The sequence below is a fragment of the Dryas octopetala genome, chromosome 6 (genome assembly GCF_963921425.1).
Source record: "Dryas octopetala chromosome 6, drDryOcto1.1, whole genome shotgun sequence".
Classification (NCBI taxonomy): Eukaryota; Viridiplantae; Streptophyta; class Magnoliopsida; order Rosales; family Rosaceae; genus Dryas; species Dryas octopetala.
Window position 1 is genome coordinate 3,062,511 of NC_141371.1, and position 27,157 is coordinate 3,089,667.

Here is a 27,157-nt window from a genome sequence, read left to right on the forward strand (position 1 = left end):
TAAAGAGATCAATTCTCCGCTTATCTAATCACCCTATAATGAATTTCAGTGATCAGAACTGTTCATATTTTAGAACATTATTCAATGATCACCCTTACAAAAAATTAGCCAAATAAAAAACTGTTTAGACAATATATTACTATCAATATTATTTACCCTTTTATCTAGCGGATTGTATTTGTCTGTTTAGTTTGGATAACCAAACAATTACGGATTTGACTGATTATTTACAGGAACGCCACTTAAGAAAGGACCTAAAAAATAGACGGTCCAGATCATTGAATTTCTCACTCTATGATTACTGGGTGATTAAGTGAGTATAGAATTTCACGGCTGAATTTCCCATCATTTATGATATTAAAAGATACTTTTAAGAAAATTTAAAATTTTTAGATTTATTAATAAATGTGAAAAATAAGTGGATGGGGATGAGCAGTTGAGCAGACACAATAGCAGATCTCAAAGGACACACTCACCACCAAATTACGCAGACGCCCAAAAGACTGAAAAGCCCTTGGTCCTCATCAGTTGCACGTTTCCTTTCAAGGACAGCTGTGCTGTGCTCACTGAGTCACCTGGCGCAGTTTAGCATCCGCCACAGCGGCTCACCAGCCTGCTAGAGAGAGAAAACTCCGTTGGTGCATAGCGGAAAAATAAAGCTTTTTTCTTATTTGCCATTTTTGGAAAAGATCGAGTGGGCCAGCCGGCCCAGCCCGCATTGTATCATTGCATTTTGATTTTTTTTTTACATGTTATTTTATTAAATTTTGTCTACTAGCAAGTCTCTCTCTATAAATAGCATCGGGCGAAAATTAGAGAAGCTCAGAGTCAGATAAAATCCGGTAAGTTTCTTCAGCCACTGTTTGGTTGCTGCGAAAATTTGCGAAAATGAAATTCCGAGTGTTAATTGTTTATTTGTAATTCGTTTTTATTTCAGGTTGTTCGACACTAAACACATTTAAGCTATTTAAAATAGCTTGTATCACACTTATCAAAACAAAAAAATAGTTTTTTCTCCCTCCTTTTCCTACGTTTTCTCACGAACCAAACAGTGTGATATAATACATATGTGCATTGTTTATGCTTATTAAGTTTAAATGCTCTGGTCAATGCTTAATGCTAGTTCAGCTGTACTGTAAATGGACCTTCGTTTTGCCTAATTATTATATGATGCTGTACCATTTAATGGTTCTAATTTGAGCGTTGGACGGGATATATTGCCATTGCTTCAGTTATTTGTTCTGAATTCTCTATTATAGTGATATGTTTGTATTTATATGTATTTTTGTTTTTATTTTTCTGTAATTTTGGTCTTAGCTGGAAGATATGTTTTAATTTCTGTTTGGTTGCTGAGAAAAAATGTTGTTATTGTTCTTGATCTCTGGTATGAGGAATAGTAGGCCAAATGCGTATGATAATGTGCTTCCCTTACTTATAAAGCCTCGGTTTTGTTATATGAATGTAACTTTTTCCAGTCTCTCATTAACCTTTAATTTCTTCACAGGGCTTGAGAATTGGATGATCTATAAGTGACTAAGAAAGTAAGTTGTTGGGTCGCAGTTGCTATATTGTATTTTTTGCATTGAAGCAGTGTTGCAAGTGATATGCGTTCTGTTATTCACTTAATATTTCAAACTAATTTTGGTTCAGTTTCTGAGGACAATCACTGCTTCATTCTGGCATGGGCTTGGAAGGAAGGGTCGCCACACATAACAACAACAAAGGCAAACCTAAGCGAACTTCGACTATTTGCAAGCACGCCTTTTCTGACCTAACCCATATTTCTCCATTGGTATTCATATACCTCTTGAAAGAGTGCTATTTTAATGGTAGGTGTCTTTTGCCCTCAATCACTAATTTTATTGTCTTTAATCATGATTCTGTTGTGATGAGGAACTTGATCCCAGATTGATTTTGATGTCTTGAATTGCAATCAGCTCATTTGTCTGATGGTTTATTTGCAAAGGTAATAAATAAGATTTAAGAGTGAACACAGTAACACACACATGCACACCTATATTCATGAATTGGTTCTTAACTAGTTTGTAAATTCAAATATAAGAAGGACTTTCTTTGTGCCTCACACCAAAGATTTTGTTTTAAGTTAGCTTGTTGTGCTTTTCATGTGTAGTGGTGCACTACATGAAGGTTATTTCCTCTTATCACTAATTTTTGCATAATTTCATCCTTCTTGTGGTGTATTTAACCATCAGTTCAAAACCATGTATTGGATTTGTAAAAATTGATATATGTTCAGTCACCTAATTGCTTAACGGAACTTATGCCCCAAGGCTCTAGGCATACAGAGACAAGATGCATCTAGAAGTTTTAGCATTCATAGAATCAAATGTTGACTCTTACCCATCTACTCTGGCTGTCTTCCAAATATTTTAAAAGGCACTTGGCTGTCATGAATGATCACACTTCCATTATACAGTTAGATTTTTAGAGCTTCAGGATGAAGTTTGACAATATTTGTTGTCCAATCCTACAGAACTTTCTGGTTTTCATGATAGATACAGTTTAACTCTATGCTACTTTTTCTTTTGTTGCAAAAGTGACCTGAGAATGTGTTTTTGTTTTTTTGTTTTTTTTGGGAAATTGAATTGAGATTTTGTGTAAAAGACCTTATTTACTCAGCTTTTTCAGCATGCACTTTGGAAGTAATGCTTCTTTCTGTTTGTTTGTTTCTCAATGAAATATCTAATAGGCACATGTAAGGCAACTAAGAAGTTCCGAGTTCTTCAAGAACAGGTCCATCTAGTTCTACGCAATGATCCCCAACCTGGGCCTGCTACTTTTGTTATTCAGTGCCTCTATGTCTTGCCTATATTTGAATTATACTCTGAAGGCTTCAGTCATTTAATTATATCTGCTCTTCGTCGTTTCCTAAAGATAGAAACTTCTATGGGAGACAAAGTGGAAGCCAAAGACCTTGCTGCCCAATTATTTCTTGATATTGTCAAGGGATCAGTTAACCATGATGAGAGGATAGTTGAGAAGATACTTGAAGTTTATGATGTTCAGTTGAAAAATATTGAGAAACTAATGTGCCTGGATGCAAAGAGTGACGGCAGTTTTGACATTGCAAAAATGTTTGTGGAGCAATATATATTTGGATTGATAGAGTCTCAAACATATATGACTGCGGTTACTTTGTTAGAGCACTTTTCTATCCGCCAGTCTGGCCAATCTTTTCTCCTTAGTATGATAGAAGGAAAACAATTGAAAGCAGCAGAAAAGTGGGCTACATTCATGGGAAAACAAATGTTATGTGTTCTTGTCCAGGAGTACATTGATAGGAACATGCTAAAGAATGCTTATGAGATTATACACAAAAATAATCTTCGACAAGAATTTCCCAATGTTTATCATAAGTATAAAGAGAGGTATTTTTTTCATATTCATCTTTGTTCCGAGTTGCCAAACTATTTTTTTTCCCTTGTCTTTTCAATCAGTAGATTCTATTTGTTAGAGTTCTAAATACCTTCATCACCCCTTTTCTCCCTGAAATTAAAATAATAAGATCTATTAACTTTCAGCTCACTAAAGAAACTAGCGGAAAAAGGATGCTGGGATGTGGCAGAGGCAAAGACAAACAGTAATAGGCAACTTCTCGAATATCTGGTCGGTAGCTTTTGGCATAACTGATGATCACATTTCCATGATCATTTCTGTTTTGTACATGATCTGTTGGATGTTGTTTTTATTAACAAAAACATTAATTTGGTTTTAAACTATTTTTTACAAAGTCCTTTAAAGTCGGCCTTTTGAACTTGTGATCAGTCTATTGAATTTACACTATTGTGTACTTTTTTTTTTTGGTTGGTTGGGGGGGGGGGGGGGGGGGGGGGCGTGTTGTTGCAATTGAGGTGTTTATAGGGAGGAGAGTGCAGTTGAGGTATTTATTTATGCAACATGTAGGTCTATATGTATTCATGTATGTACAAGTGTATGCTTGCATGCATTTTTCACATACATATATACATATGTTTATAGTATATGTACATGCACACTACTTATTGTAGAATACAAGAGATATCTGATTTGTAGTGATTTGTGGATTTATTATTTAGAGTAATTATACTGTTTTGGTATTGGAACCTTAGTTTCTTTAATTTTTAAAGGTTTATTTAGCAATGGAGGCTGGTTACTCAGAGAAGGTTGATGAACTATGTGATCGATACTCACTTGAAGGTTTCTTGAATGCCACAGGTACAGCTAATTTGTAATCATTTATGCCATAGTTCTTGCACTAATCTTTGTAGAATTATTTATCTAGATTAATCCAGCAAAGGCGTCAATGTTGGCAATCCAAGTTTTTCCTTTAACACAGCCAGTAGTTTCTTGCTTCTATCAATTACAAACAATGTTTGAAATAGCTATCTGTGGCAACTGAGAGCCATTAGTGGATACCTATATGTTTGATGTCCAATGTTTCTGATTCCAAGTTATAATTTACATATAATTCTTGTTTGATCTTTTATACAGCACCTGAGGCAAGTCTTCTCCATAGTCGCTATTTGCATCTCAATGAGCTGGTTGTAGAAGGTGTCATTTGGGTTGATGAAGCTGATGCTGTACGTAATGCTACATGTCATTTTGAGGGATGCAAAGTTGTGGGTCTTGATTGTGAATGGAAACCGAATTATGTAAAAGGAAGCAAACCAAACAAGGTAATTAGAGCATATTGATTGTCATTCTTTGTTAGACATTGGTTTTTTACTCCCCCCCCCCCCTCCCTTTGTTTTTGCTAACCTCGGATAGATTGAACTGTGCTTGCACAAAAACTTGTAAAAGGGGGTGAATTAGACAATTATGACAGAGTTCTTATGTTACAAGCTTACTATCTGACTCCTGTGCATTTTGCATTTCAATGACCTTGCATGATTTATTAAACTACCATGTTATAAATAAAAATATACATAATATTTGTCAATTACCATACTTAATGGATTGAACTAAACAAGAGGAAAAATATGGTTGGCAATTGGGTTGCAATTATAAAAAATGACATTCAAATATCACTTTTCCGTTTGTGTCCACATGCTTTGTTTTTATTATTGAAGTGTTTTTGTTCACGTTTCAGGTTTCTATCATGCAACTCGCTTCTGATAAGATGGTTTTCATCTTTGACTTAATCAAATTATACAAAGATGTCCCTGACATTTTGGATGACTGCTTAACTCGCATCTTGCAATCTCCTAGCATCCTAAAACTTGGTACGAGTAATTCTAAGTGCGTTAGTTGTAATAGAATTTCTTTACAACACACAAACATACATGCATGTATGTATGTATGTGCTTTTGTGTGCGGATGGGTTGTGTGTGTCCACATCCATTTCATTGGGATTTCTGCATTTTGAATGGAGAAAGGATGTAGTTTTTCTCTGTGATTTTGCAATTATTTATATTACCCCGCTACCAGCTCTTAATGGAATCTGCAAATATATCTAAATATAAGCTTTAATTCATGTCTCTCTCTATCTTAGGCTATAATTTTCTATGCGATATAAGGCAGTTGGCTCATTCATATGGAGAATTAAAGTGTTTCAAGCACTATGAGATGCTACTGGACATTCAACATGTATTTAAAGAACCACGAGGTGGTCTATCTGGGCTTGCAAAGGTAATTAAAGCATGACCATAGTACTTATTATCAGTTTTCCTCTTAGTTCCCAGTCTGAAATAACTGGTGTGTGCATATATTATGGCTCTCTATCTGTCTCTATCCATCTATCTGTTTGCATTCTACTAATTATTTGTGATTTCTACATCAGAAAATACTGGGAGTTGGTTTGAACAAGACAAGAAGGAACAGCAATTGGGAGCAACGGCCGTTGACGCCTAATCAGGTAATTTCTTGCTCTTTGTGTATATAAATTTACCATATGTTTAACTTGTATGACTTATAAAATTGCTTTTGGGGGAACAGTGAAGTAGATTCTTGAGAACCTTCTTCCATATTTTTTAATGAGAAAAGTTAACATTCCCTAATATATGACTTTGAAAAATGTCATGGTAACTTTGAGTCATCAAATAAATTAGTGCCGTATCCTTGTGCAGCTAGAATATGCAGCTCTTGATGCAGCTGTTTTGATTCACATATTTCGCCATGTTCGCAATCATTCTCAGACGACTGATGCAGAGGGGCATGGAAAACTTGAATGGAAATCTTGCATTGTAAGTGTAGATTCTGAAACTTTTTCAGTTGGCTGTACATGTCTATTTGCAGTTGGTGTGGACATTTATGCATGCATGTTTCTTCATTTACCTATTTATATTTTGGGTTAATGTACAGGTCTCCCACATGGATAACATCAAGAAGTCTAAAAAGGGAAGTAGAAAGGAGTCGCCAAAGGAGCATTAGAAATTTAGTTAGCTAGTTGTGTAGTATATATTTTGTCGTCTTCATTGCTTTAGGCTATAATCACCTGTAAATTTATCCATTTTGTTAAAAGAGACAATGATTAACCATAGATATGGTTTGAATATTATGCATTTGTGTTGAATTTCAGAACAATCTCCCGTAAGTTTTTTTTTTTTTTTGGCCAAGAATCTCCCGTAAGTTTAAATATGCAAAAAACTGCATTGCATTGCATTGCATTCCAACAAGAAAACAGGCCAATCAGGTGAATGTAAAGCAATGACGTGATGATGGGCTAAAGCCCAAATCTTTTATATGAAAAATCTTAGGATTCGTGGGCCTGTCTGCATTGGTGTGAATTGGGTCTAGGCCCGTCCTCTACCAAAAACAAGAAAATAAAAATTGAGGCTCAATCTTTTTCCCTTCCATTCAAATGGATGCCGAGGTTGCAGTATTATCATTAATGTTGCATATTTCAATTAGTTTTTAAATTTTATTTACTAACTTACAGTTACAGTGCATATGCAATGCATTCCACTTGTGCTAATTGTGGAATAAGCATTTTGCTAGCACCTCCTAATTACAAGTTGTTACCCAAAACAAAGAAACAAGTCAACACCATTTAATCGAATGGAATTAACTGTATTGTAAACGAAGTAGGGTGTGCACAATTAACTGTAATATTGTTTAGAACTTTTATTTATTTATATCGACCGTCTAAATTTACTCATGTTGACATGGCACTAAAAACTCTGACCAACAAAAATCCGACCCAAAATTCTTGGTGTGGGATTTGAATGCTTTCCACTTCTGCCTCTCTGCCTGTGATCTGTCTCCAACAGAAGAAAGAAGAGAGATGAGTCCCTCTCCCCTAATTACTTCTCCTGTTCTCCACCACCCTTTAATGTAATATAAAAATAAAAATACCCTAATATTCCACAAAATGAATTGACCCATCTCTAAGTCTCTAACCTCTCTCTCTCCCTCTCTTTCTCATAGATCGAAGAAATCAATCTATCGAGAGTCAGAGAGGGAGAGAGATCGATGGAGGAGACCAGGTACCGCCGTGGCCGGCGGAACCTAGAGATGGTGAATGTGAGGAGATTAAGCGAAAACATGACTATGTATGCAGAGCGATACTCTCAACCTAATTCATATTCATGGGCTCCTCCTCCTCCTGCTCCTCCTCTGGTGAGATCGATCAGAGAACATGATCACCATCAACGTGGCCGAAAGGTGGTGGACTTGACGATGTCGTCTCAACCTAATAAGTCGTTGAAATTTTTGTGGAACGATCCAGAAATGAAGAGAAGAGGGCGAGTGGCCAAGTACAAGTTGTATGGTGCGGAAGGCAAGGTCAAGTGCTCATTGAAGAAAGGATACCGATGGTTCAAGAAGAAATACCTCGAGATTGTACGTAACCTTTGAAACTAATAATTTGATCCAAGACCACATATGTGCAACAAATTAAAAAGTTATTACAATCGTTGTTAATTCAGTCTTTGTACCTACAATTTCTATGAGACCGTATACGTACGTTTATGTGCCTACCTTTCTTTTTTATTATCGTATGACAAGTAATTAATTAACGAGAGAGATGCACACACAATTTATCAACTTGTTCCATTAGAGTTTTTATATGTACTTTTTCATGAAGTCTTCATGCATGCATGCAAAACGAGTTGGTTCTAAACTTCTAATTTTTGTCAATTACGTTTTTGCTCTCCAAGTGTGTTGTTGTAAACTTGTAATCAGATGAAAATATTTAATTCTTTTCTGCAGTTATCAAACAAAAATTGATGTATGCTTGAATTGCGCGCAGATAAATAAATTTTGTTGGCTTTTTGTTATTGAATTATTTGGGCCTAGTCCTGAGTTTTTTTAAATGTGTACTTTTTAAAAAAAATTTGTGTAATTGTGTTTCTCTTATTTTGTTAAACAAGCTTAAAAAACTGTTAAAAAAGAAAAAATAGATAAAAGAGAAAACTATTAGTCACACATGTTAAAAATAAGAGTTCATTGGCAGATTATGCACAAAATACTTCAATTTCCCAAAAATTGGACAACAAACAATCGCATTCCCTCACTCGGTTATTTTGACATCAAAGTCAATAACAAAGAATTAAATAAAGAGCGCTTAATCAGACAAAAAAAAAAAACCACTCGCATAGGAAAAAAACACATCGTTTAACTGAAGAAAATTAAAACATTGAGTTCCTTTATCAATGTAAAGTCTGTAAGGAATAAGGATGTTTATTTTTTAGGATTGAATAAGGATGTTTATTTAACATTTTATATAAAAATAATCCCATATTTTTGAATTGTATTATAAATCTAAAAAACGTTTTAATATAATAAAATGAAAAAAATTATGTGCTCTTGGGCCTAAGAAATATTCCACGCAAGGAAAAGGAAGCCCAAACCTTCTTTTAATTGTGCAATAGACGCCCAAAGGCCCATATTTGGTTGGTACAGCCTATTACTGTGAAACGACATCGTCTCACCTCTTCCCGTCTCCTATTTAAGCGACTTGCGGCAAAGTGTATTGTAGATTTCAATTTTCATAGCAAATTTTAGCGCGGGAGATTAAGTAAACCTTCAGTTCCAATCAACCACAGATTAATCACGAAAACAAAGAAGAATGGGCGGTCACGATCTGGAAATGGAGAAAGCTCGATTGCTGAGTTTGGCTCTGGATACCGGGTTCGATGAAGAATCGGCAAAGAAGTGCTTGGATCGCCTGGTTGATCTCTACGGTACTCATTTTTCGCACTAACCCCTCGTCCCTAAAACCCATTTCAAATTTCACACTTACTACTATTTTGCTTTGTTTAATTTTAGTAAGAATAGATGGGAATGGGTTGGAATCGAAATGGGTTTAGGTTTGTACTGTTTGGTTTGGTCATCTTCTTCTTTTTTGATATTATGTTCAGGTGACGATGGCCTAGATTTTATTACTGTGGAGCACTGCGGTGATGATTTTCTTGCAGCACTAGCTGAGTCTATGCAAGACTCTGAAGAATGGGATGATTTACTAGCAATGGAGTCTGAAGCTTGTGGAGCTTTGAATATGATGTTGGGCAAAGAAATCCTCCACAGTAATGAAGCATATAATGATAATGATAATGCTAGAGGCAAAATCAACTTGCTAGAAGATTCTTCACCTGAACGTCAAAAACACCCAAATAACGTTTTGGTATTGGATTCTAGTGATAGTGAATTAGGAACTCCATTGAGGAAAAAAGTTGGATCAATGCCCTCTTCATTACCCCAGAATTCGGGTAAATGTTCTTCAAGATCAGTGGTAAGAACTATTTTTTTTATATTTTTTTTTCTCACAATATTGTTGGTCTCATGGCTATATAGTGCAAGATACTGAAGTGGTTTGTTTGTCTTGAAGGGTTGTGAGAGTGGCGTTAGTCGAGATTCAGTTCCATCAGTTTCTTGTAAAGAGCAGCGCACCCCATCATCAAAAGAGGAATTCAAGACTCTTACTTATGAAGAATTACAGGGTCTGGATGATGCTGAGCTGGCCAATGTTATAATATTTGGTAATAGGACCTTTCGACCATTGCAGCATCAGGCGTGTAAAGCAGCTATGGCAAAGAAAGATTGCTTTATCCTAATGCCTACAGGAGGGGGTAAAAGCTTATGTTACCAGGTTATTTCTCTTTTCTTATGTAATGTGGCTACAGCCGAAACACTTTGCTTACTTGATATGTTTGTAATGTAGCAAGTTATTTGATTTTTATATGCAGAATCTTCAAAGTTTGGATATTGATTACTAGCTCCAAAAATGACCAGTAGTTGTTTGAGTAGTTCAATATTCGAAAAATTTCTTCTAAGTCACTGATGTTATGTAAATTAATGTGTGTTTTGCACAGCTTCCAGCAACCCTGAAACAGGGTGTGACAGTAGTTGTATCTCCACTGCTTTCTCTTATTCAGGATCAGATAGTAACATTGAATCTCAAGTTCGGTATACCAGCAACTTTTTTGAATTCTCAACAAACCGCTTCCCAAGCTGCAGCTGTCCTCCAAGAGCTAAGGCAAGGTTCTTTCTTTCCTTTTCTTTGGATAACTTAAAGGCAATTTTCTATTTTTAGCAGAAATTTTCTCCTTACTTTTAGCACTATCGAAAATTTCCCTGATAAGATATTTACAAGTTACAAGAACTTGTTTATGGACTCTGGAGAGTTGCATGTGTAACTGTTTTATTCTTAAGATATACTTTTGATGTTACTTTGTTCTCTTCCAGCTGTTTGTTTAATAAATTTTATTATATGCACCACAAGGATTATTATATTACATTTATATTTTAAATGATTATCCAATGATTCTTCCCTTATGTTTATGTTGCATTTTCTCATTTCCAGGAAAGATAAACCATCATGCAAGCTTCTGTATGTGACTCCCGAGAGAATTGCTGGAAACCAATCTTTTCTTGAGGTTCTAAAATGCTTGCATTTGAAGGTGAGGTTTCCAGGTTACTGACTGATTGTATTGATACCCTGTTTATCTGCACTGGCTCTTAAACTTTTTTACGTTTCAAATGTAATTAATGCTTCGACTAAATCACAGGGACAGCTAGCAGGATTTGTTGTTGATGAAGCGCACTGTGTAAGGTATGTCCTCTCTTTTGGTATGCATGTTGATTGTGTGGTTTATACTAATGGATATTAAGCTGTACGGGTATTTACAGTATATTTTTAGTTTGGGATTGTCCACCCTCCTTAAAAAAACCTGTTATTACACCTTTTTGATGGCCCAATGACACCGACAGCACGCCTTATCTAAAAGTTGGGCATATATGGGTTGTTTCATATAAATAATAGATATAGGATACAGGAAAAGGGCCATTAAACATTTGGATTATTTCTCAAAGGAGGTAAAGTGATCATGTTACATAATGTCTGGTTTTGGGTTACTTCATCATATGAATTTATGTTACAGTGGTCCGACACAGTATATATCAAGCTATGCTACTTTCACTAAATTATATTTTTTATATTCTCCAATCATGCTTTGCAGCCAATGGGGACATGATTTCCGTCCAGATTACAGGGGATTAGGATGTCTTAAGCAGATATTTCGAGATGTTCCAGTGATGGCTTTGACTGCCACGGCAACCCATTCGGTTCGTGAGGTAGGATGATTGCCAGAATGGATTTGTTTCTGTGTCTCGTTGGATGTAAAATGTTTACATGGATGTGTTGCAGGACATAGTAAAAGCTTTGAAAATCCCACATGCTCTTGTCCTTGAAAGAAGCTTTGACAGGCCCAACTTGAAATATGAAGTCATTGGTAAGTCCAAAGAATCATTAAAGCAGCTTGGACAGCTATTGACGAGTCGTTTCCAGGATCAGTGCGGAATTATATACTGCCTTTCAAAAAGTGAATGTGTTGAGGTTTCAAAATTTTTGACTGAGAAATGTAAGATTAAGTCAGCATATTACCATGCTGGGTTGGCAGCTCGCCAAAGAGTTGCTGTTCAAAAGAAATGGTACACAGGAGAGGTCCACATCGTATGTGCTACAATTGCATTTGGGATGGGAATAGACAAGCCAGATGTTGTAAGTCCAGATAAACTTTGCATCTTCTATCTTTCGCTTTTATGTAAATTTTAAAATACTGATATGATCAATTGCAAACCCGCACTTCATGCAAGAAAATGTTCTCTCTGTTGATTAATAGTATTACTGCTATGAAGTGACTGTAGCATCCAAACTATGAAGTTGCTTTTAAATTGTGAACTTATGAAGTTATGATATGTGCCTTTAATATAGCATTTACATTAATTTCTAATTAAAAGCGTTCTAAGTTTGATGCCTGTAAGGAATACTAAAACGTTATTGGAAAAGGAACAAAGCCAAATTTGGCCTATGATCTCTCTCTCTCTCTCTCTCTCTCTCTCTCTCTCTCTCTCTCTCTCTCTCTCTCTCTCTCTCTCTCTCTCTCTCTCTCTCTCTTATTTGATAGATGGCTTATGAAAAAGGTGATCTTTTTTTGAGCCATATATATAATGGAATTAATACCTTCTCTGTGCATATGTTCTTTCTTTAAGAATATCAATTGTTCTCTGATTAAAGAACTATATAAATACGATAGTTTTGGATGTCAATGAACTTAAAATTTTCCAAGGATGATATACATGGGTAAAGCATTAGTTTCAAGTTTTCAACTGCTGGCTTGGTTGAAGATAAATCTTATAGTAACATAATAGTGCTAGAATTGGTTTGAATATTTATATCTCATATGATCCTTTTATTCCCTTTTCATATATCTAGCGCTTTGTTGTCCACAATACCATATCCAAATCAATAGAAAGCTATTATCAAGAATCTGGAAGGGCCGGCAGAGATAATCTTCCCGCAGTATGCATTGTCCTATACCAGAAGAAGGATTTTAGTCGGGTTGTATGTATGTTAAGAAATGGCCAAGGATTTAAAAGTCAAAGCTTCAAGACAGCTATGGCTCAAGCTCAGAAAATGCAAGAGTACTGTGAACTAAAGGTTAACACCTTCAAACCATCAAGTGCTTGTTCGTACTTTGACCAAAGAAGTAATTCTAGCCTTTTTATATATGTCATTTGTAGTGATGGGAAATATAGTTGATTTCTTTGCTTTGATATTTTTTAGGCTGAGTGTCGGAGACAAATGTTACTCAAACACTTTGGAGAGTCTTTTGATGAGAACGCCTGCAAGAATGGATCTAATCCCTGTGATAACTGTCTCAAGTCTTCATCCAAGAAAAAAGAGAAGAGATAACTGTCTCAAGACTTCCTCCTGAGTGTATGTATGTTTTCCAAGTCAACTTCAGAATCTTCAGATTCGATGCTGATTTCAACTATATATTGTCCTGAGCTGTAACTTGCTACCAAGTCGATTGCCATGGTACAGCCTTGTAAATTCAGAGAGGGAACTAAAGCCATCCTAGTCTTATCAATTGAGGAGAACTTAATCTAACCCCATTGTTGATTTTCAGATTTTTCCAGTCACATTCACTGTGTTGTATGCACTCATCATGTAGGTTTAGGATGAAGGGGAATTGAAGTGGGGAAGGTGAGTGGGTTGGTTTTTGCATTGTATATGGTATCAGTTGAGCCACCAAGTTGGTTGGTTCTCTAGGTCCATATTGTTTTCTGTCATGTACAAATTGATCAGTGATATGTTGAACTTATGTCTAATTTTAACTTTATAAAATAATTGACCAGAGTTGATTCAGTGTCTCAATTTACTGTTTCAAATTCTTGTGTGATGCTAGTTTAGCGATTATTCTTCTTATTCATTAGGCTATGCACTGTGATTGACCTTAGGCAGTTCAATTATTACTTTGCCAACCATTAGTCTTGTCACACCATTATTTAACCACCTTAAATAATGTTTTCATGTGGGACTCCTTCTGTCTGTGAGTAATGACTAATGAGTCCCTCCTTCATGTGGGACTGGGCCTTCGCTCTAAAATCCAAGCTCTCTTTTATTTTTTGGCCACTAAAATCCTGGCTCTTTTAATCACTTGTTCTTACCTTTTGGTGTGCTCTAGCAAGTAGTGAATCTCTCTCTCTCTAGGATATCATGAAGTGACGCCACAAAATCTGAACAGGACAAAGGAAAACTAACTTCTTTGGCCAAAATTATTGGTTTTTTAAGTAATTTTCAAAAGGGCAGGAAGAGTGGACCTTTTGCATTGGAATCTCATCATGCAGCAAAAAAAGCTTAGAAGTTGGCAACAATAACATGCACTAGTTGTGAAATGTAAAGTCACCATCCAAAAATGTAAATTAAAAGCACGAAAAAAAGTAAGAGCTAGAAACAAAATTCATTTTTGTTCTTTTTTTGGTAAAAGGGTAACTCTATAGCCAATCTAAGTGGACCACTTGATATGAAAAAAAAAAAAAAAAAAAATGGACCACTTGATGGTTGATTCATGGGTCTAGCCACTCTCTAGTCTTTGGAGACCAATAATATACTTGGTTGCTTTGATTGCTATATTTGGTTATTGATTGCTTTGATTGCTATATTTGGTTATTGATTGCTTTGATTGCTATATTTGGTTATAGCTTAAAAGAAAACACAGTGAATTAACTTTATCTTTCTGAATTTCCATTATTAATGAATTTGTTATATACTTTATATCCATGATACATTAAAAATTAAAATGGGAAGAAAAAACTCCATTAAAACTCCAATTCGGGAATTCGCAAGTATACTATACAGGACTGAAACCGACGGAAGAATTCGAGTGATTTGGACCGTTGATAGTTCATCTCACATTGAAGTGGGTCCCAAACACATATTTAGTGCCCACGTGGCAGCGCGGGATAAGTAGCGGTACATTAAAAGAGTGGAATTTTTTTTATTTTTTTTCGTACTTGACAGGACTGGACAGGACTCATCAGCCACTCAGCTCTCAGGTCTGAAAGCGGTGCGTGTTTCTTCTTCTTCCTCTTTGCGATTCTCTCTGCTCAGAGTGCCTCAGAGTCTGACGTTTCCTTCTCTTCTCTCATTTTTCATTTTTTCTAACTCTCTCGCATTGTGTGGTCTCTGGTCTTTTACCAGTTATTCCTTTGACCTCTCTCTCTCTCTCGCTCGCTCGCTCTGTATCTGCAAGTTTCCTTCTGATAGGTTCTCTCAGTTTGACTCGTTTTCTGTGTCATATTTTTAAAGACTATATTTTTTCCACTCTAAACCCAAATAATTTTGTTGCTTTGCACCTTCAGATCTTTACTCTTTTTCCTCCACTCCCCATTGTTCTTGTTGCCCAGTACAAAAATTAACCCAAAATAGAAAGGAGGAGGACATTGGATTTTGGGAATGTGGGTTTGAATGTGTTTCAAATTTTCAATTGATTGAAAGTTACCAATTTGAATGAAGGTGTTTGTACGTACTTGAATCTTGGTTTCTGATTTCCGAAGTATGAGATTTGAGTGATTTGCTCTGTCTACACAAGGAAAGAAGAAAAAGAGTGAGCTTTGGAGTGTGGAAAATGGGGTTTTGCAGATGAAGGATTTTAGGTGAGTCTTTGATTGTAATGGTTAGAGATTTATGCTTTCTATTCATTTCAAAGCCATGTGGATGAAGCACACCTTGCACAACTGTAATTGCTGTTTTGCATATGTGGAATTAGTGGTATAATCTGATTTGTTTTTTTGTTGATTTGAAAATTTTGGTGCATTTTAAGCAAATGTTAATAGTCCTGGTCTATTTGATACTGCAAATGTTAGGAGTTTGGCTTTTTTGAAGTTGTCAATGAGCAATGTAGGTAATGTTATGTCTAATTTTGTTAAGGAGATTTCACATATTGTGGTAACTAATTGATAATATTATGCTATTTAGATTCCGTTGCACATATATGGTTCGAGCATGAATAAATTCTAGTATAAATTGGCACATGGGTTCTGTTTATGTAATCTTCTTAGTTGTAATCTCCAACTCATATTGGTTCTCCAACTCCTATTGGTTTGCAGAGGACACAAATGGAGGTCGAGAAAAAACGTTCAAAAGGAGGATTTCTTAACTTGTTTGATTGGAATGGCAAATCTCGGAAGAAGCTCTTCTCGAGCAATTCTGAATCATCCGGTAGATCTCGTCTTCCTATGTTTTTCCTTTTCTTTTTGGGTATATATATTGCATATTTTATCTGTAGGTGCTTCTTAGTTGAGCGTGATGTTTACTTTCATGCCATTTTGACTGTAAAGGATTAAACCAAGGAAAAGAAAATGTGGAGAATTTCTCGAAATCACTGCTCTATAGGGTAGGAAAACATCCTCTTCCCTCTCATTTTGGTCTGCCTCTTGCTTGTTCTTCATGTAATATAATTAATAAGAATCTGTTTTTTTATACTATTTGGTATATTTCCAGGTAGAGGTGGATGAGAATGGAGCAAGTTCAAGTAATAAAGGAAGTAGTGAATGGAATTGTGCTTCATCAGTGACTAGTGATGAGGGATGTGGGGTTAGAGCCCCTGGGGTGGTTGCTAGATTAATGGGTCTGGATTCATTGCCAACTTCGACTGCCCCTGAGCCATCCTCTACCATACTCCTTGACTCCCACACCCTTAGAGCGCCTCATCATGACAGGAGCAATCCTAACTTGTGGAGTGATTTTTATGCCATGGAATACACAAATATGCCAAACAAGCTGGATAGGTTTTCTTGGAACCCTGCAGAATGTAGGACAGTGAGGGTGCAGAACCGGCCAATTGAGAGATTTCAAACTGAAGTTTTGCCTCCAAAATCAGCCAAGTCAATTCCAATTACTCACCATAAGCTTTTGTCACCTATCAAGAGTCCCGGCTTCATCCAAACAAAGAATGTGGATTACATAATGGAGGCGGCTGCAAAGATAATTGAGGCAAGTCCTCAAACATCTTCCAAGAGTAAAGTGTCATCTATAGGGCCTTCTTCAATTCCCTTGAGAATTCGGGATTTGAGAGAGAAGATGGATGCTGTGCATAAAGCATCAAGACCTGAAAGACTCAAGGAAGCTAGTGATGTTAAGTATATGAAAGGACTGCCTGGTGACAGGGGGCATAATGGACCATATAATGTACCAGTACTCAAGGCCTCTGGGGATTCAGAAGAACGAAGTTACAAAAATAATAGGAATAAGGGAAAATCAGTATCACTTGCGGTACAAGCAAAGGTCAATGTTCAGAGAAGGGAGGGGTCAACATCTTGTAGTAATAGGACTTCTATGAACCAGAAGGAACAGAATGAGGTCAAACAAAACCAGTTTTCCAAGAGCCGGCCAAGTACACAAAGACCTGTGCATAAGAGAACTTCCACTGACAGCACCAAAAGTGTTCTCAAGCAGAACAACCAGAAGCAGAATTGTGTTTCTAATAAAGATAAAATGACTTCAAAAAGTATGGTTCCTAATCAGCCTACTAGTAGAATGCTGTCAACTAATGGTTCTAGCCGGCCAAATAAGACTGTAAGTAAGGTTCCTGTAAACTATGGAACTGGAACTGGATCCAAAAAGATGGGCTCAATGACAACTCCTACTGAAAAGGAGTTTTCATTATCCAAGATTAAGAACGTCTCTGGCAAGATAAGGTCTGTTTGTCAGGATGCTAGTTTAGAAGAAACTGTTTCTGATAATGCATTGATCAGTACAGATGAAAGGTCTGTAAAATGTAATGTTGCAATGGATGGGTGCACCCATTTGGGCACAGATAATAGACAACAAGGCATGGATGTTGTTTCATTTACATTCACATCTCCTCTGAAAAGAGCCATTTCTGAATTGCATTCCTCTGGTCAAGTCATGAGTATAAATAACAGCTTTTGTATTGATTCTTTTGGGGACAATGATCAGCAGTGCTACCCAGAGAATTTTACATTATCTTCACCTGGGTTGGACGTGGTTGGTGGTAATGCTTTGAGTGTTCTTTTGGAACAAAAGCTTCAGGAATTGACATGTAAAGTTGAGTCATCTCAATGTAACCTGTCCAGTGAAGGGACTTCTGCTAGTTCTCCGTCTAGTTTGCAAAATTTGGTTTCCAGTGTGGGAAGCAACCTATCAAAAGGCAAGAGGATTCAACTTGATTTGCTCAGAGATAAGCTTAACAACACAGACCACTATGATTGCTTGTCGGGTGATGTGAACCAGCAGTGGCAGGTTTGTTACTTGACCATATAAAATTCTGCTGCAGCTACTACTTTATTCTTAATGTTCTTCAATCCTGATTTTTCACCCTCTGTTTTCATGATCGAGTGAAAAAGTGCTTAAGGTGTTTTTGGGGCCTCAATTGTTTGTGCTAGGATTTCAGATAATGGTTTTCTTCAACCTGAAGCAAAATATAATAGATGGACTAATTGTACTAACAGAAGGAAACAAGGGCCAAATGCATGTTTGATGCTTAAATTGTTTCCTGATAACTTTAGCAAAGTATTCAGCATATGGATGAATATTTGGGTCATTGATAGGTCTTACAGATAATGTAATTAGTTACACCAGATATGAAAATTTCTGACTGGGTTGAGTTGTAGAAACAAGTCTTTATTTCATTTTATAGGCAATTAGAATCATATGTCTGTTCGTAAAATATGAATCCATTCTTCAGAAGTCAAATTTCCCCATTAAAGTTCAAATGCCACTACACCAGGGTGAGGATTTTAGAGGTAAAGGTGAGAACTTAAGCAATCAGCTATAGTAGTCCATATATCTGATCATCTCTGTGAACAAGTTATTCATTATTTGTAATTTGGATAAAATATGTCACTTTGGTTCCAATACTCTTTTCAATTTTGAATATGAATTTCAACAAAAGAGCTGAATTATATAATCAGAGTTTATATCATGAAGCTATATACTCAGCATGCTAGTCAAATTCTCTTGAACAATTTCAGGGATCCGAAGGGATGGAAGAGTGTAGCAGTTGCAGCAAAAATAGGGTAACTGGAAAAGAATTTGATCATTCAGTTTTTGAACCCTCATTTGAGCGTGGAAGCTTCACAGATAACAGAAGTAGTGCCCATGGTATAATTACAGTCTTCTTTTCATTTACTTCCGTTTTCATTACATTCATAATGCTATGTGTCAGATCAAAAGAATTGTTTTGCACTGTCAATAGCTTCAAATTTACTCAGGTGCCATCAAAGTATAGTCAGGAACCTAGGGAACTGGATAAAATATGGCAAGATCTATGGGATTTCATCATGGGGACAAGTGTTTAATTATGTATTGTGTGATGTAGACCAACTCACTAATGAGTTGGGAGGCCAACTCACTAATGAGTTGGGAGGGGGGGGGGGGGGGGGGGTTCAGTCCCAAAATTGTTTGCAAGACCATGAATTTTACACAGTTTGGGAATGTCTTTCCTATTTGAGATTTTTGTAAATGATCAAAATGACATATAATGTAATTGGATAAGACAAGCTTAGTGAAACCTCTTGTATGAGTCAGGCATTATGCTATAATGCTTTGAACACATCCATGCTCCTATATATGAAAGAAAAATGACTGAACATGTGTACTATACTCTCTATTTACAGGCAGTGACAGTGAGAAATGTTCATTGGTTCAAGCTAAAGATCAAGTCAATTTATTCTCTTCGTATGAAATTCTTCCAGCATATGGTCTTTCAGAGTTATCTGACTCAGCCTCTTCTCCTCCCACAGGGGATGTGAGTGGAAAGAATATGACTAGAATACTCGGTTTCCATTATCTTGATCGATCAAACAACTGGGAACGGGAGTATGTGAGATACATACTTAGCCATGTAGACTTGGAAGATTTTGCGTTGGGTGATGCTGACAATGTCATCATCCCAAATCTATTTGATGATTTGGAGAATGAAGAAGAGTATCCAAAGCTCCAGCGGAAGATTCTGTTTGACTGCGTAAGTGAAAGCCTGCATTTCAGATGCAAGCAAATTTTTGTCGGAAGGCCCAAAGCATGGGATAAATGGGCAACATTGTCTCAAAGGAAGGGGTGGTTGGCTGAGGAATTGTATAAAGAGATTTTGGGTTGGAGAAATATGGGTGACCTGATGGTGGATGAGCTTGTGGACAAGGACATGAGCACTCGGTGTGGGGGATGGCTTGACTTTGACATTGAAGCATTTGAAGAGGGTCTAGAGATAGAGAAGGGGATACTAAGTTGTTTGGTCGATGAGTTGGTGTCTGATTTTTGGCTCTTTTAGTCTCCCTTAAGTATTAAGGTGGTTTATTATCAAAAAATTCATTGCAATGTATAATAGTAAGTTCAATTATGCACCTGCAGGCTGCAGGTGCATCGATCTAATTCTATGATTTTCTTTTTTAATCTAATTTACTTTCAACCTTGCTGATCAGGATGTAATTTCCTCATCATTTAATCTACGGCAAATAATATATAATACTTTTTTTATTTCCTTGTGAAGTCCTTAAATACACGTTTGCTTTTAATTAATGGTCCACGTGAGATTTTTTAGTGGGATAGTTGTGCCACGCTTATAGTACGATCTCCAATGATACATGGTAAAATCTCAGGCTGATTTATTTGGTTAATGGTTACACTGCCATCTCCAACTACAAAACCTAGCTACTTGGGCCGCACTGGCTGCATCTATAGCTTGTCCCATGGGCCATGCCCATTAAAATTTGTACAAGTGAGAGAATTTGATGGCGAACCCTAAACCTAATTAGAAGTGAGTCGTACTTAACTGTATCGATCCCAAGTTTCTAGCTTTCTACATGCGTACGTCGATCATGAGTACCAGAATGATATCCCAGAAGTCAAGAAGAGAACGTTTTATTGTTTGAAATTTTGTGTTGAACTTCCTTCCACTAAATATGTTTTTCAATGCAAGTGTGTGTCGAAGCGTTGGTTGAGTCTCATATATCTTCGATCCGGGTTTTCTTAACTGCTTTCGGTGCCTCCGAAAGTGATGAGCAAAAACCCATTATCAGTAGTACTCTAGCTAGTTATATGCCCTATATAAATATACCTCATTAGTAAGCTAGTATTCTCCTTGTTGACTAAGTAATGCTCTAAATATATATATACCTCATTAGTCTCTCTCTGCGTCATAAGAAACCCTAATCCCAGCCTCACTTAAAAAGATAAAAAAGATCATCATCGACATCAAGTGTGTGTCGAAGCGGTGGTTGAGTCTCATCTCCGATCCTGATTTTGTTACCCGCTTTCTATGTCTCCTGCAAAAACCCATTATTAGTAGTAGTCTAGTTCTACTCGATCAGGGAAAGTAACCACGAAACTACTCCTCAAGTCTATACAACGTCAAAGCATCTGGGGTTGGAAACAAGTAATTTATCTCTGAGTTTCCTCCCTTGTTTTCAACCTTATCGACTACCAGTTGTGTTAGGGACGCATAATGACTTAGTCTTGTGCTGCTCAACCAAGTTTGATCAACGTGATTACTACATATGCAATCCATACCCCAAGCATTGTGTTTGTACTCGTGGGATTCATCTGTGACAGTTGTAGTCTATGCCTTAATTGTGAGGAGTATAGGTGGAAGGGGTACGTTGCTTACAATGGCATGTTGTATTGGGTGTGTGATGATGGCCTTACTTTTGAGTTAGATCCATTCAGCACTGCTAATGGTAATGCTAGTGATGGTGGTGATCATAATAACATTGCTAAATGTCGTTTCATTTATTCGCCCCAAGACTATCTGCCTCAATCAATTAAAACAGCTGAAAAGGTGGGGTGTCTACGATGTGCGACACTAGGTGATGATTCGGTATGAATGTCTATTAAGTGTGTGGGAGTTGATAGAGGAGCCAAGCACATTGAACAAGTATTGGTGTTTGATAGTGGACCGAGTTTCCCTTGAGCATATGGTTTTCAAAGATGCTAATTTGATAAAGAATGAGGATGTGATTTGGGTGCTGGGTTTTCACCCTAATGAGGATATCATATATTTACATTTTCGTCACAACAAGGCGATTGTGATGTGCAACCTTGGTGCAAGAACGTTAGAGATAGCTACAACCAATGTTCCATTTGATTTCGGTTATAATACCTATTGGAGGGGTCAACTTCTTCTAGTAATAGGGGTCAATTTTGGAGAGGCTTCTATCCATTTGTGCTCCCATGGTGGCCCACACCAGTTCCTACACTAGTCATGTTTAATTTGCTAGTAGACCATGCATCATATATAAATGAATGGTCTCGAGATTGACAAGCCCAATCTGACCCCCACCTAGAACTGCTCAAATTTGGCTGATCCTGCATAAAGGTTAGACGCTTTACATTGTGAGATGTTGGTAGTTTCAAGTCACAAGGTTTAGTGTACTTAAGCACTAATAAAGGCCATGGAAGCAGGAAGCAAGTTGCTTTAGAAACACATGAACATTTTTGGAGCCAGAAACGAACATTGTCGGAAGGAGATGATGGCCGAGGAGGAGGCGTTCGTAAGGATTGAGATGGGTAGATGGGGATTGAGCTGGGGAGGGTTTACAATGATGGGTGTGATGATCATAAGGATGTGAAGATGAGCCTAAAAGAAGTGAAGGGTGTGCACCTTAAAGCTGATCTTATTGTTGAGGGAATTGAGCTTAGGCCATAAGATTAAAGGGAATTTGAAAAATTAAACAAAATTTGTGTCATCTAAAGATTTTAACTTTTTTTTTTTTTTTTGAGTTTATAAAAATCTAACCCTCTAGCAATACACGTCAAGTAATGCTGGACTCCATAGTTAGATTTCTAGAATTCTGAAAAAATGACTGAAGAGTCTTTAACAGAATTTTTAAATTTTCCAAAACTTAGTTAGATGTATATATTATCTTCAATGGGTTTGACATGTAGAAGCATCTGCCCACAAAGTTGTTCCATTTCTTATTGTAGTGGAATAGGATTCTTTTGTTTTTGTAGACGGTTGAATCTGCAAATTAAAAAGTGGTGTATATCTCAAATAATGCTTAAGATTTCAAATCTATATCCCAAATTTGAGATTCTTTTACGATTAGCAGTGCTCATATATGGAGAAGAGGCCGAATACCCAAACAACCTGCAGGCTGACTCTAGCCCAAACAGGGTGAGAACAACCCTCAAAGAAAGGGCAGCCCAAAAATAAGGGGCAAACCAACCAACTAGAAACCATCAAGACAGAATTAACTCTTGAAAAACTTAAGAGACACACTCAATAGAAACCAGAAGACTACAGAGAAGCTCCAAAGAACAGAACAGTTTATAACTGTCTGATGTCTATGTTCTGAGAAATAAAAATTTTAAAAATTAAATATAAGAGAATAATCATCCAAGACAACAGATATAGAAAGAATTAACGATAAAGCAGAACATTACCCCTAAAAATCTATTAAAAAAAATGAACATTACCAAAAAGATATCATAAATAAATGAAAACTAAACCACATGCAATAACCAGTAAACAAGAAAGAGAGAATGTAATGTTGGCTCAGATATATGTGGATAAAGCCTATTCCTAGACCACAAGAGGTCTCATAATGAGCTGGGATTCACATCTATCATCATTGCAAAAAGTATAATAACAATGATTAAAAAGAAAAACCCACATCGGAAAATCATTGAAAATTGGAGAGAAAACAAATTCGAAAGAGACGGCTATTGTTTCCTTGGAAGAGGAAGAGAGTTTGTTAGGGTTTAAGGCCTTAAGAAGGCAACCATGGTTTTTTTAATTTCCAACTATGGCCCTAAACATTTGACAAATTGCAAATTTGACCTAGCAAGAACTGGGCCCTTTAGTTAGAACTGGGCCCATAACCCAAATCCAATGAAGTCTAAGCTCTTTTTTTTTTCTGGCCAGGAATGAAGTCTAAACTCTAACTGACCAATTACCATTTGAAAACTTGTTGACCAAGTAATGCTCTCTATATAGACGGAGAACCCTGAACCCATCGATCCCAAATTTCTAACTTTGTACAGACGCCATGAGATCTCGGGATATTGCTGCTGATCGAAGTCGTAGAAGAAAGATATCCCACTCCGATCAGTCTAAATCTGACCTAAAAAGATCATCATGTCCATCAACACCAATTTGTAGTACGTGGACCAATATCAGAATTCATCATGATTACTAAAATTGATGATCTCCCTGACGTTATATTGGTTGAAATCTTGAGTTGACTTGCTTGCCCTAAATATGTTTTTCTATGCAAGTGTGTGTCGAAGCGTTGGTTGAGTCTCATCTCCGATCCTGGTTTTGTTACCCGCTTTCTATGTCTCCAGCAAAAACCCATTATTGGTAGTAGTCTAGTTATAGTGAGGAAAGGTAACTACGAAACTCCTCAAGTCTTCTTGCCTTCCATGTGGAGATGTTGTCTTCTGAGAGTACTACTTGCGAATGGAGAAAGTTTGATGTATTATGCGAGGGATTCTTTCCCTTGGATTCTTTTACAGATACAGGGGTTGCTTATAATGGAATGTTGTATTGGGTGAGTGATGATGGCCTTACTCTTGAGTTAGATCCGTCCAGCACTGCGAATGCTAGTGATGGTGGTGATCATAATAACATTGCTAAATGTCGATTCATTTTGGCGCCCCAGGACCTTTGTATAAGTTGGGCCGCAGCCCAGGTCTATGTATAGTTTGACCCTAAAATGAATTAATTAGCGGTGCCCTATCTAGTGATTATTTATATTTACTATAATACAGGGTTACGAGCTTCACTTGTATCAATCCAAGTTTCCACAGCCGCTACGAACTCTGGGGAGATACTGCTAACAACCCCAAAGACGTAACCAATTACTATTGAACCAATATCAAAATTAGTCATGATGAATAATATTGATGATCTCCCTGACCTTTTATTGGTTGAAATGTTGTGTCGACTTCCTTGTGAATCTTCTGTTCAATGCAAGTGTGTGTCAAAGCGTTGGTTGGCTCTCATCTCTGATCCTTATTTTGTTGGCCACTTTCTACGTCTCCAACATGATAAGAAAAAGCCTATGATACTTAGCCTAGTTTTACTCAGACAAACAAAGCACAAAATTGAAGTCTATACAACGTCCAATCATCCGGCTCTAATGAAAGCAAGCAATTTGTCTCTGAGTTTCCTCCCCTGTTTTGAAGCCATGCCAGATGTGACACCAGTTGTGTTAGGTATGTATAATGACTTAGTTTTATGCTGCGCAACTTACAATTATGAACGCGATTACTACATCTGCAATCCATGCACCAAGCAGTGGGTTGCTCTTCCTCCCACCCCTCGAGTCCACAAGGAAGTAAGCGTGGGATTCATCTGTGATCTTCCATACTACTATAACTACTTCTCTAAAGAAAGCAAACAAAGACAAACTAGTGGTGGTAGTAGTAGTAGTTTCAAATTCTTTAATGGTAAGGAGTATAGGTGGAAGGTTGTGCGAATAGTTCCAAATTCATCATCGACGTCAGATCCTCCTGGCTTCCATGTGGAGATGTTCTCTTCCGAGACTCGTGAATGGAGAGACTTGGTTGTATTATGCCCACAACCCTTCCCCTTTGATTCTTCTCCTTCATTTTCTTCAGGAGTTGCTTACAATGGAATGTTGTATTGGTTTCATGGTAGTGGCATTACTTTAGAGTTAGATCCGTTCAACACGAATGGTGATACTATTGCTCAATGTCGTTTCATTGGGGCGCCCCAAGACTATAAATTTTTATTAATTGCCAGATTGCATAGACTAGGTGTGTCCCGAGGGTGTCTGCGGATGTACCCGTGGCTAAATTTTGAGCCTAATCTTCCCATAAGTGTTTGGGAGTTGAAGGAAGATGATGGCAAACTGAATAAATGGTGTTTGTCTGGCGACAAACTTTCCTCGGATCAGATGGTTTCCAAAGATCCTTTGATAGAAATTAAGACAGAGGGTTTCTTGTGCTTGGTTTTCACCCAAATAATAAGGATATCATGTATTTAGAATTTTGTGATAAGAAGGGGATGATTATCATGTGCAACCTTCATGAAAGAAGGTTAGAGATAGCTACAAAGATTCCAACCGATCATGTTGATCACTTTGACGATTGGCTTTGGAGAGGCTTCTACACATTTGTGCTCCCATGGTGGCCCACACCAGTTCCTACACTAGTTTAGTTTAATTTGGTGTATGGTTTTATTTTTTTTATCTAATTTATGTACATTAATTCAACATTTTCTCCTTGCTTGCTTAGATTTTTTGTCCTTCAAATTAACCGGGTTGTGGAAAAATATGGGAAATTGATGGTTGATGAGCTTTTAAGATTTTATTTTTGAACAACAAAAACTTTGTACGGACAAGATTATTATGTGCTACCTTTCTGGAAGAACGTTAGAGATAGCTACACAGATTCCATTTGTTCAAGGAAATGATGGGTTTTGGAGATGCTTCAACTTATGGTGGCCCACACCAGTTCCTAGACTTTAAAACTACTCATGGTTGGCTTGGCTGAAGAATTGTATAAAGAGATTTTGGGTTCCAAAAATTGGGGAGACTTCAAGGTGGACAAGGACATGAGCACTCAGTGTGGGAGATGACTTGACATTGATTTTGAAGCATTTGAATAGGGTTTAGAGATTGAGAAGGCGATACTAAACTTGTTTGGTGCATGAGTTGGTGTCTATATTTTATTTTCTTATCTAATTTAAATTCAACATTTTCTTCTTATTCAGAATTTCTCAATTTCCAATCTACTTGAAATAATACTTTTCTTGTGAAGTCGTTGAATAGTTGAATACATATGTGCTTGTAATTGTTGAACCACTAAGTGATGAGCAAAAAGGTGGTGCAAAACTCAGGTCTTTACAACGTCCAAGCATCCCGTGCTGGAAACAAGCGATTTCTGTCTGAGTTTCCTACCTTGTGTTTGGGACGTATCATGACTTAGTTTACATTATTTCAACTTCTTGCAAGTAATCAATACGATTTTCTGTGTTTCTTGTCGAGTCCTTGAATGCGTGTGTGTCGACTGTGAAGTGCAATGTGTATTAATTGTATAGTAGGGTGAAGCTGTGTAGAATTAGTAATACCATTGATGATTTTGGGGTTGTGTGAATTTGAGTGAAACAATTCAAGTTTATTTTGAGGAAAAACTGACATGGCCATCAAAATAGAAGCAGACCTAAGTACTTAGAACACTAAAATTAGGGACCTTAATAATTAAACCATTAATTTCAAACCAACTGTTCTGCTCTTCTACTGCATTTCTTCCCTTGAGGGGGACAAGGATATCTGTATAGGGGTTGAGCCTCAATATATATGTCCCAAAAACCTCATCAATTTGAAGACTCTTTACTTATTTGGCAGCAGTCTTTATAACTAATTAAGCAGGATAATAAACTAATGGATGCAAAAAGATTATTGTAGAATTAATGGGGGTATTATAATTCATAGGGTTCATGATATTGGA

The 27,157-nt window shown here is 36.9% G+C and overlaps 3 protein-coding genes, 1 non-coding gene and 1 pseudogene across 6 annotated transcripts; 4 read left to right on the forward strand and 1 right to left on the reverse strand.

The window, feature by feature from the left end:
* Nucleotides 1-585: 585 nt before the first annotated feature.
* Nucleotides 586-6,530, forward strand: LOC147281113 (Polynucleotidyl transferase, ribonuclease H-like superfamily protein). 2 transcript variants are annotated; one of them, XM_086247925.1, is made up of 12 exons: nucleotides 586-842; nucleotides 1,505-1,541; nucleotides 1,651-1,829; nucleotides 2,711-3,389; nucleotides 3,543-3,627; nucleotides 4,128-4,215; nucleotides 4,492-4,676; nucleotides 5,090-5,222; nucleotides 5,492-5,628; nucleotides 5,780-5,854; nucleotides 6,066-6,182; nucleotides 6,301-6,530. In XM_086247925.1, the coding sequence occupies exons 3-12, from the start codon at nucleotides 1,682-1,684 to the stop codon at nucleotides 6,367-6,369; spliced, it is 1,716 nt and encodes a 571-aa protein (XP_086104051.1). In that variant the 5' UTR covers nucleotides 586-842; nucleotides 1,505-1,541; nucleotides 1,651-1,681; the 3' UTR covers nucleotides 6,370-6,530. The 2 variants fall into 2 exon arrangements, with proteins under 2 accessions (XP_086104051.1, XP_086104052.1); XM_086247926.1 differs by lacking the exons at nucleotides 586-842; nucleotides 1,505-1,541 and having other exon boundaries at nucleotides 1,694-1,829; nucleotides 2,896-3,389.
* Nucleotides 6,531-8,998: 2,468 nt separating this feature from the next.
* Nucleotides 8,999-13,320, forward strand: RECQI1 (RECQ helicase l1). The gene is made up of 10 exons (XM_086248995.1): nucleotides 8,999-9,122; nucleotides 9,300-9,670; nucleotides 9,767-10,027; nucleotides 10,251-10,419; nucleotides 10,747-10,838; nucleotides 10,947-10,990; nucleotides 11,397-11,511; nucleotides 11,585-11,938; nucleotides 12,653-12,877; nucleotides 13,004-13,320. The coding sequence occupies exons 1-10, from the start codon at nucleotides 9,008-9,010 to the stop codon at nucleotides 13,130-13,132; spliced, it is 1,875 nt and encodes a 624-aa protein (XP_086105121.1). The 5' UTR covers nucleotides 8,999-9,007; the 3' UTR covers nucleotides 13,133-13,320.
* Nucleotides 13,321-14,779: 1,459 nt separating this feature from the next.
* TRM8 (GPI-anchored adhesin-like protein) lies at nucleotides 14,780-20,218 on the forward strand. Of its 2 annotated transcripts, none has more exons than XM_086249252.1 (6): nucleotides 14,780-15,378; nucleotides 15,832-15,943; nucleotides 16,063-16,118; nucleotides 16,226-17,986; nucleotides 18,718-18,847; nucleotides 19,489-20,218. In XM_086249252.1, exons 2-6 carry the CDS (start codon nucleotides 15,841-15,843, stop codon nucleotides 20,010-20,012), a joined length of 2,574 nt encoding a protein of 857 aa, XP_086105378.1. In that variant the 5' UTR covers nucleotides 14,780-15,378; nucleotides 15,832-15,840; the 3' UTR covers nucleotides 20,013-20,218. The 2 variants fall into 2 exon arrangements, with proteins under 2 accessions (XP_086105378.1, XP_086105377.1); XM_086249251.1 differs by having other exon boundaries at nucleotides 14,781-15,378; nucleotides 19,363-20,218.
* A 2,032-nt stretch (nucleotides 20,219-22,250) lies between these two features.
* LOC147281116 (uncharacterized) lies at nucleotides 22,251-25,692 on the forward strand (annotated as a pseudogene).
* On the reverse strand, nucleotides 23,227-23,321 carry LOC147281117 (small nucleolar RNA snoR69Y). The gene has a single exon (XR_015123160.1). It is a non-coding gene; the product is annotated as a small nucleolar RNA snoR69Y (small nucleolar RNA).
* Nucleotides 25,693-27,157: the final 1,465 nt, after the last annotated feature.

What these genes read in the sequence shown, in the direction of transcription:
- TRM8 (XM_086249251.1), top strand. Translation starts at nt 15,841, where the DNA reads ATGGAGGTCGAGAAAAAACGTTCAAAAGGAGGATTTCTTAACTTGTTT. An exon ending in CGAAATCACTGCTCTATAGG is followed by an intron (nt 16,119 to 16,225) that starts GTAGGAAAACAT and finishes GTATATTTCCAG; the next exon opens with GTAGAGGTGGATGAGAATGG. An exon ending in TAACAGAAGTAGTGCCCATG is followed by an intron (nt 18,848 to 19,362) that starts GTATAATTACAG and finishes CTCTATTTACAG; the next exon opens with GCAGTGACAGTGAGAAATGT.
- LOC147281113 (XM_086247925.1), top strand. Translation starts at nt 1,682, where the DNA reads ATGGGCTTGGAAGGAAGGGTCGCCACACATAACAACAACAAAGGCAAA. An exon ending in GGCAACTTCTCGAATATCTG is followed by an intron (nt 3,628 to 4,127) that starts GTCGGTAGCTTT and finishes TAATTTTTAAAG; the next exon opens with GTTTATTTAGCAATGGAGGC. An exon ending in GTCTATCTGGGCTTGCAAAG is followed by an intron (nt 5,629 to 5,779) that starts GTAATTAAAGCA and finishes TTTCTACATCAG; the next exon opens with AAAATACTGGGAGTTGGTTT.
- RECQI1 (XM_086248995.1), top strand. Translation starts at nt 9,008, where the DNA reads ATGGGCGGTCACGATCTGGAAATGGAGAAAGCTCGATTGCTGAGTTTG. An exon ending in AATGTTCTTCAAGATCAGTG is followed by an intron (nt 9,671 to 9,766) that starts GTAAGAACTATT and finishes TTTGTCTTGAAG; the next exon opens with GGTTGTGAGAGTGGCGTTAG. An exon ending in GATGAAGCGCACTGTGTAAG is followed by an intron (nt 10,991 to 11,396) that starts GTATGTCCTCTC and finishes CATGCTTTGCAG; the next exon opens with CCAATGGGGACATGATTTCC.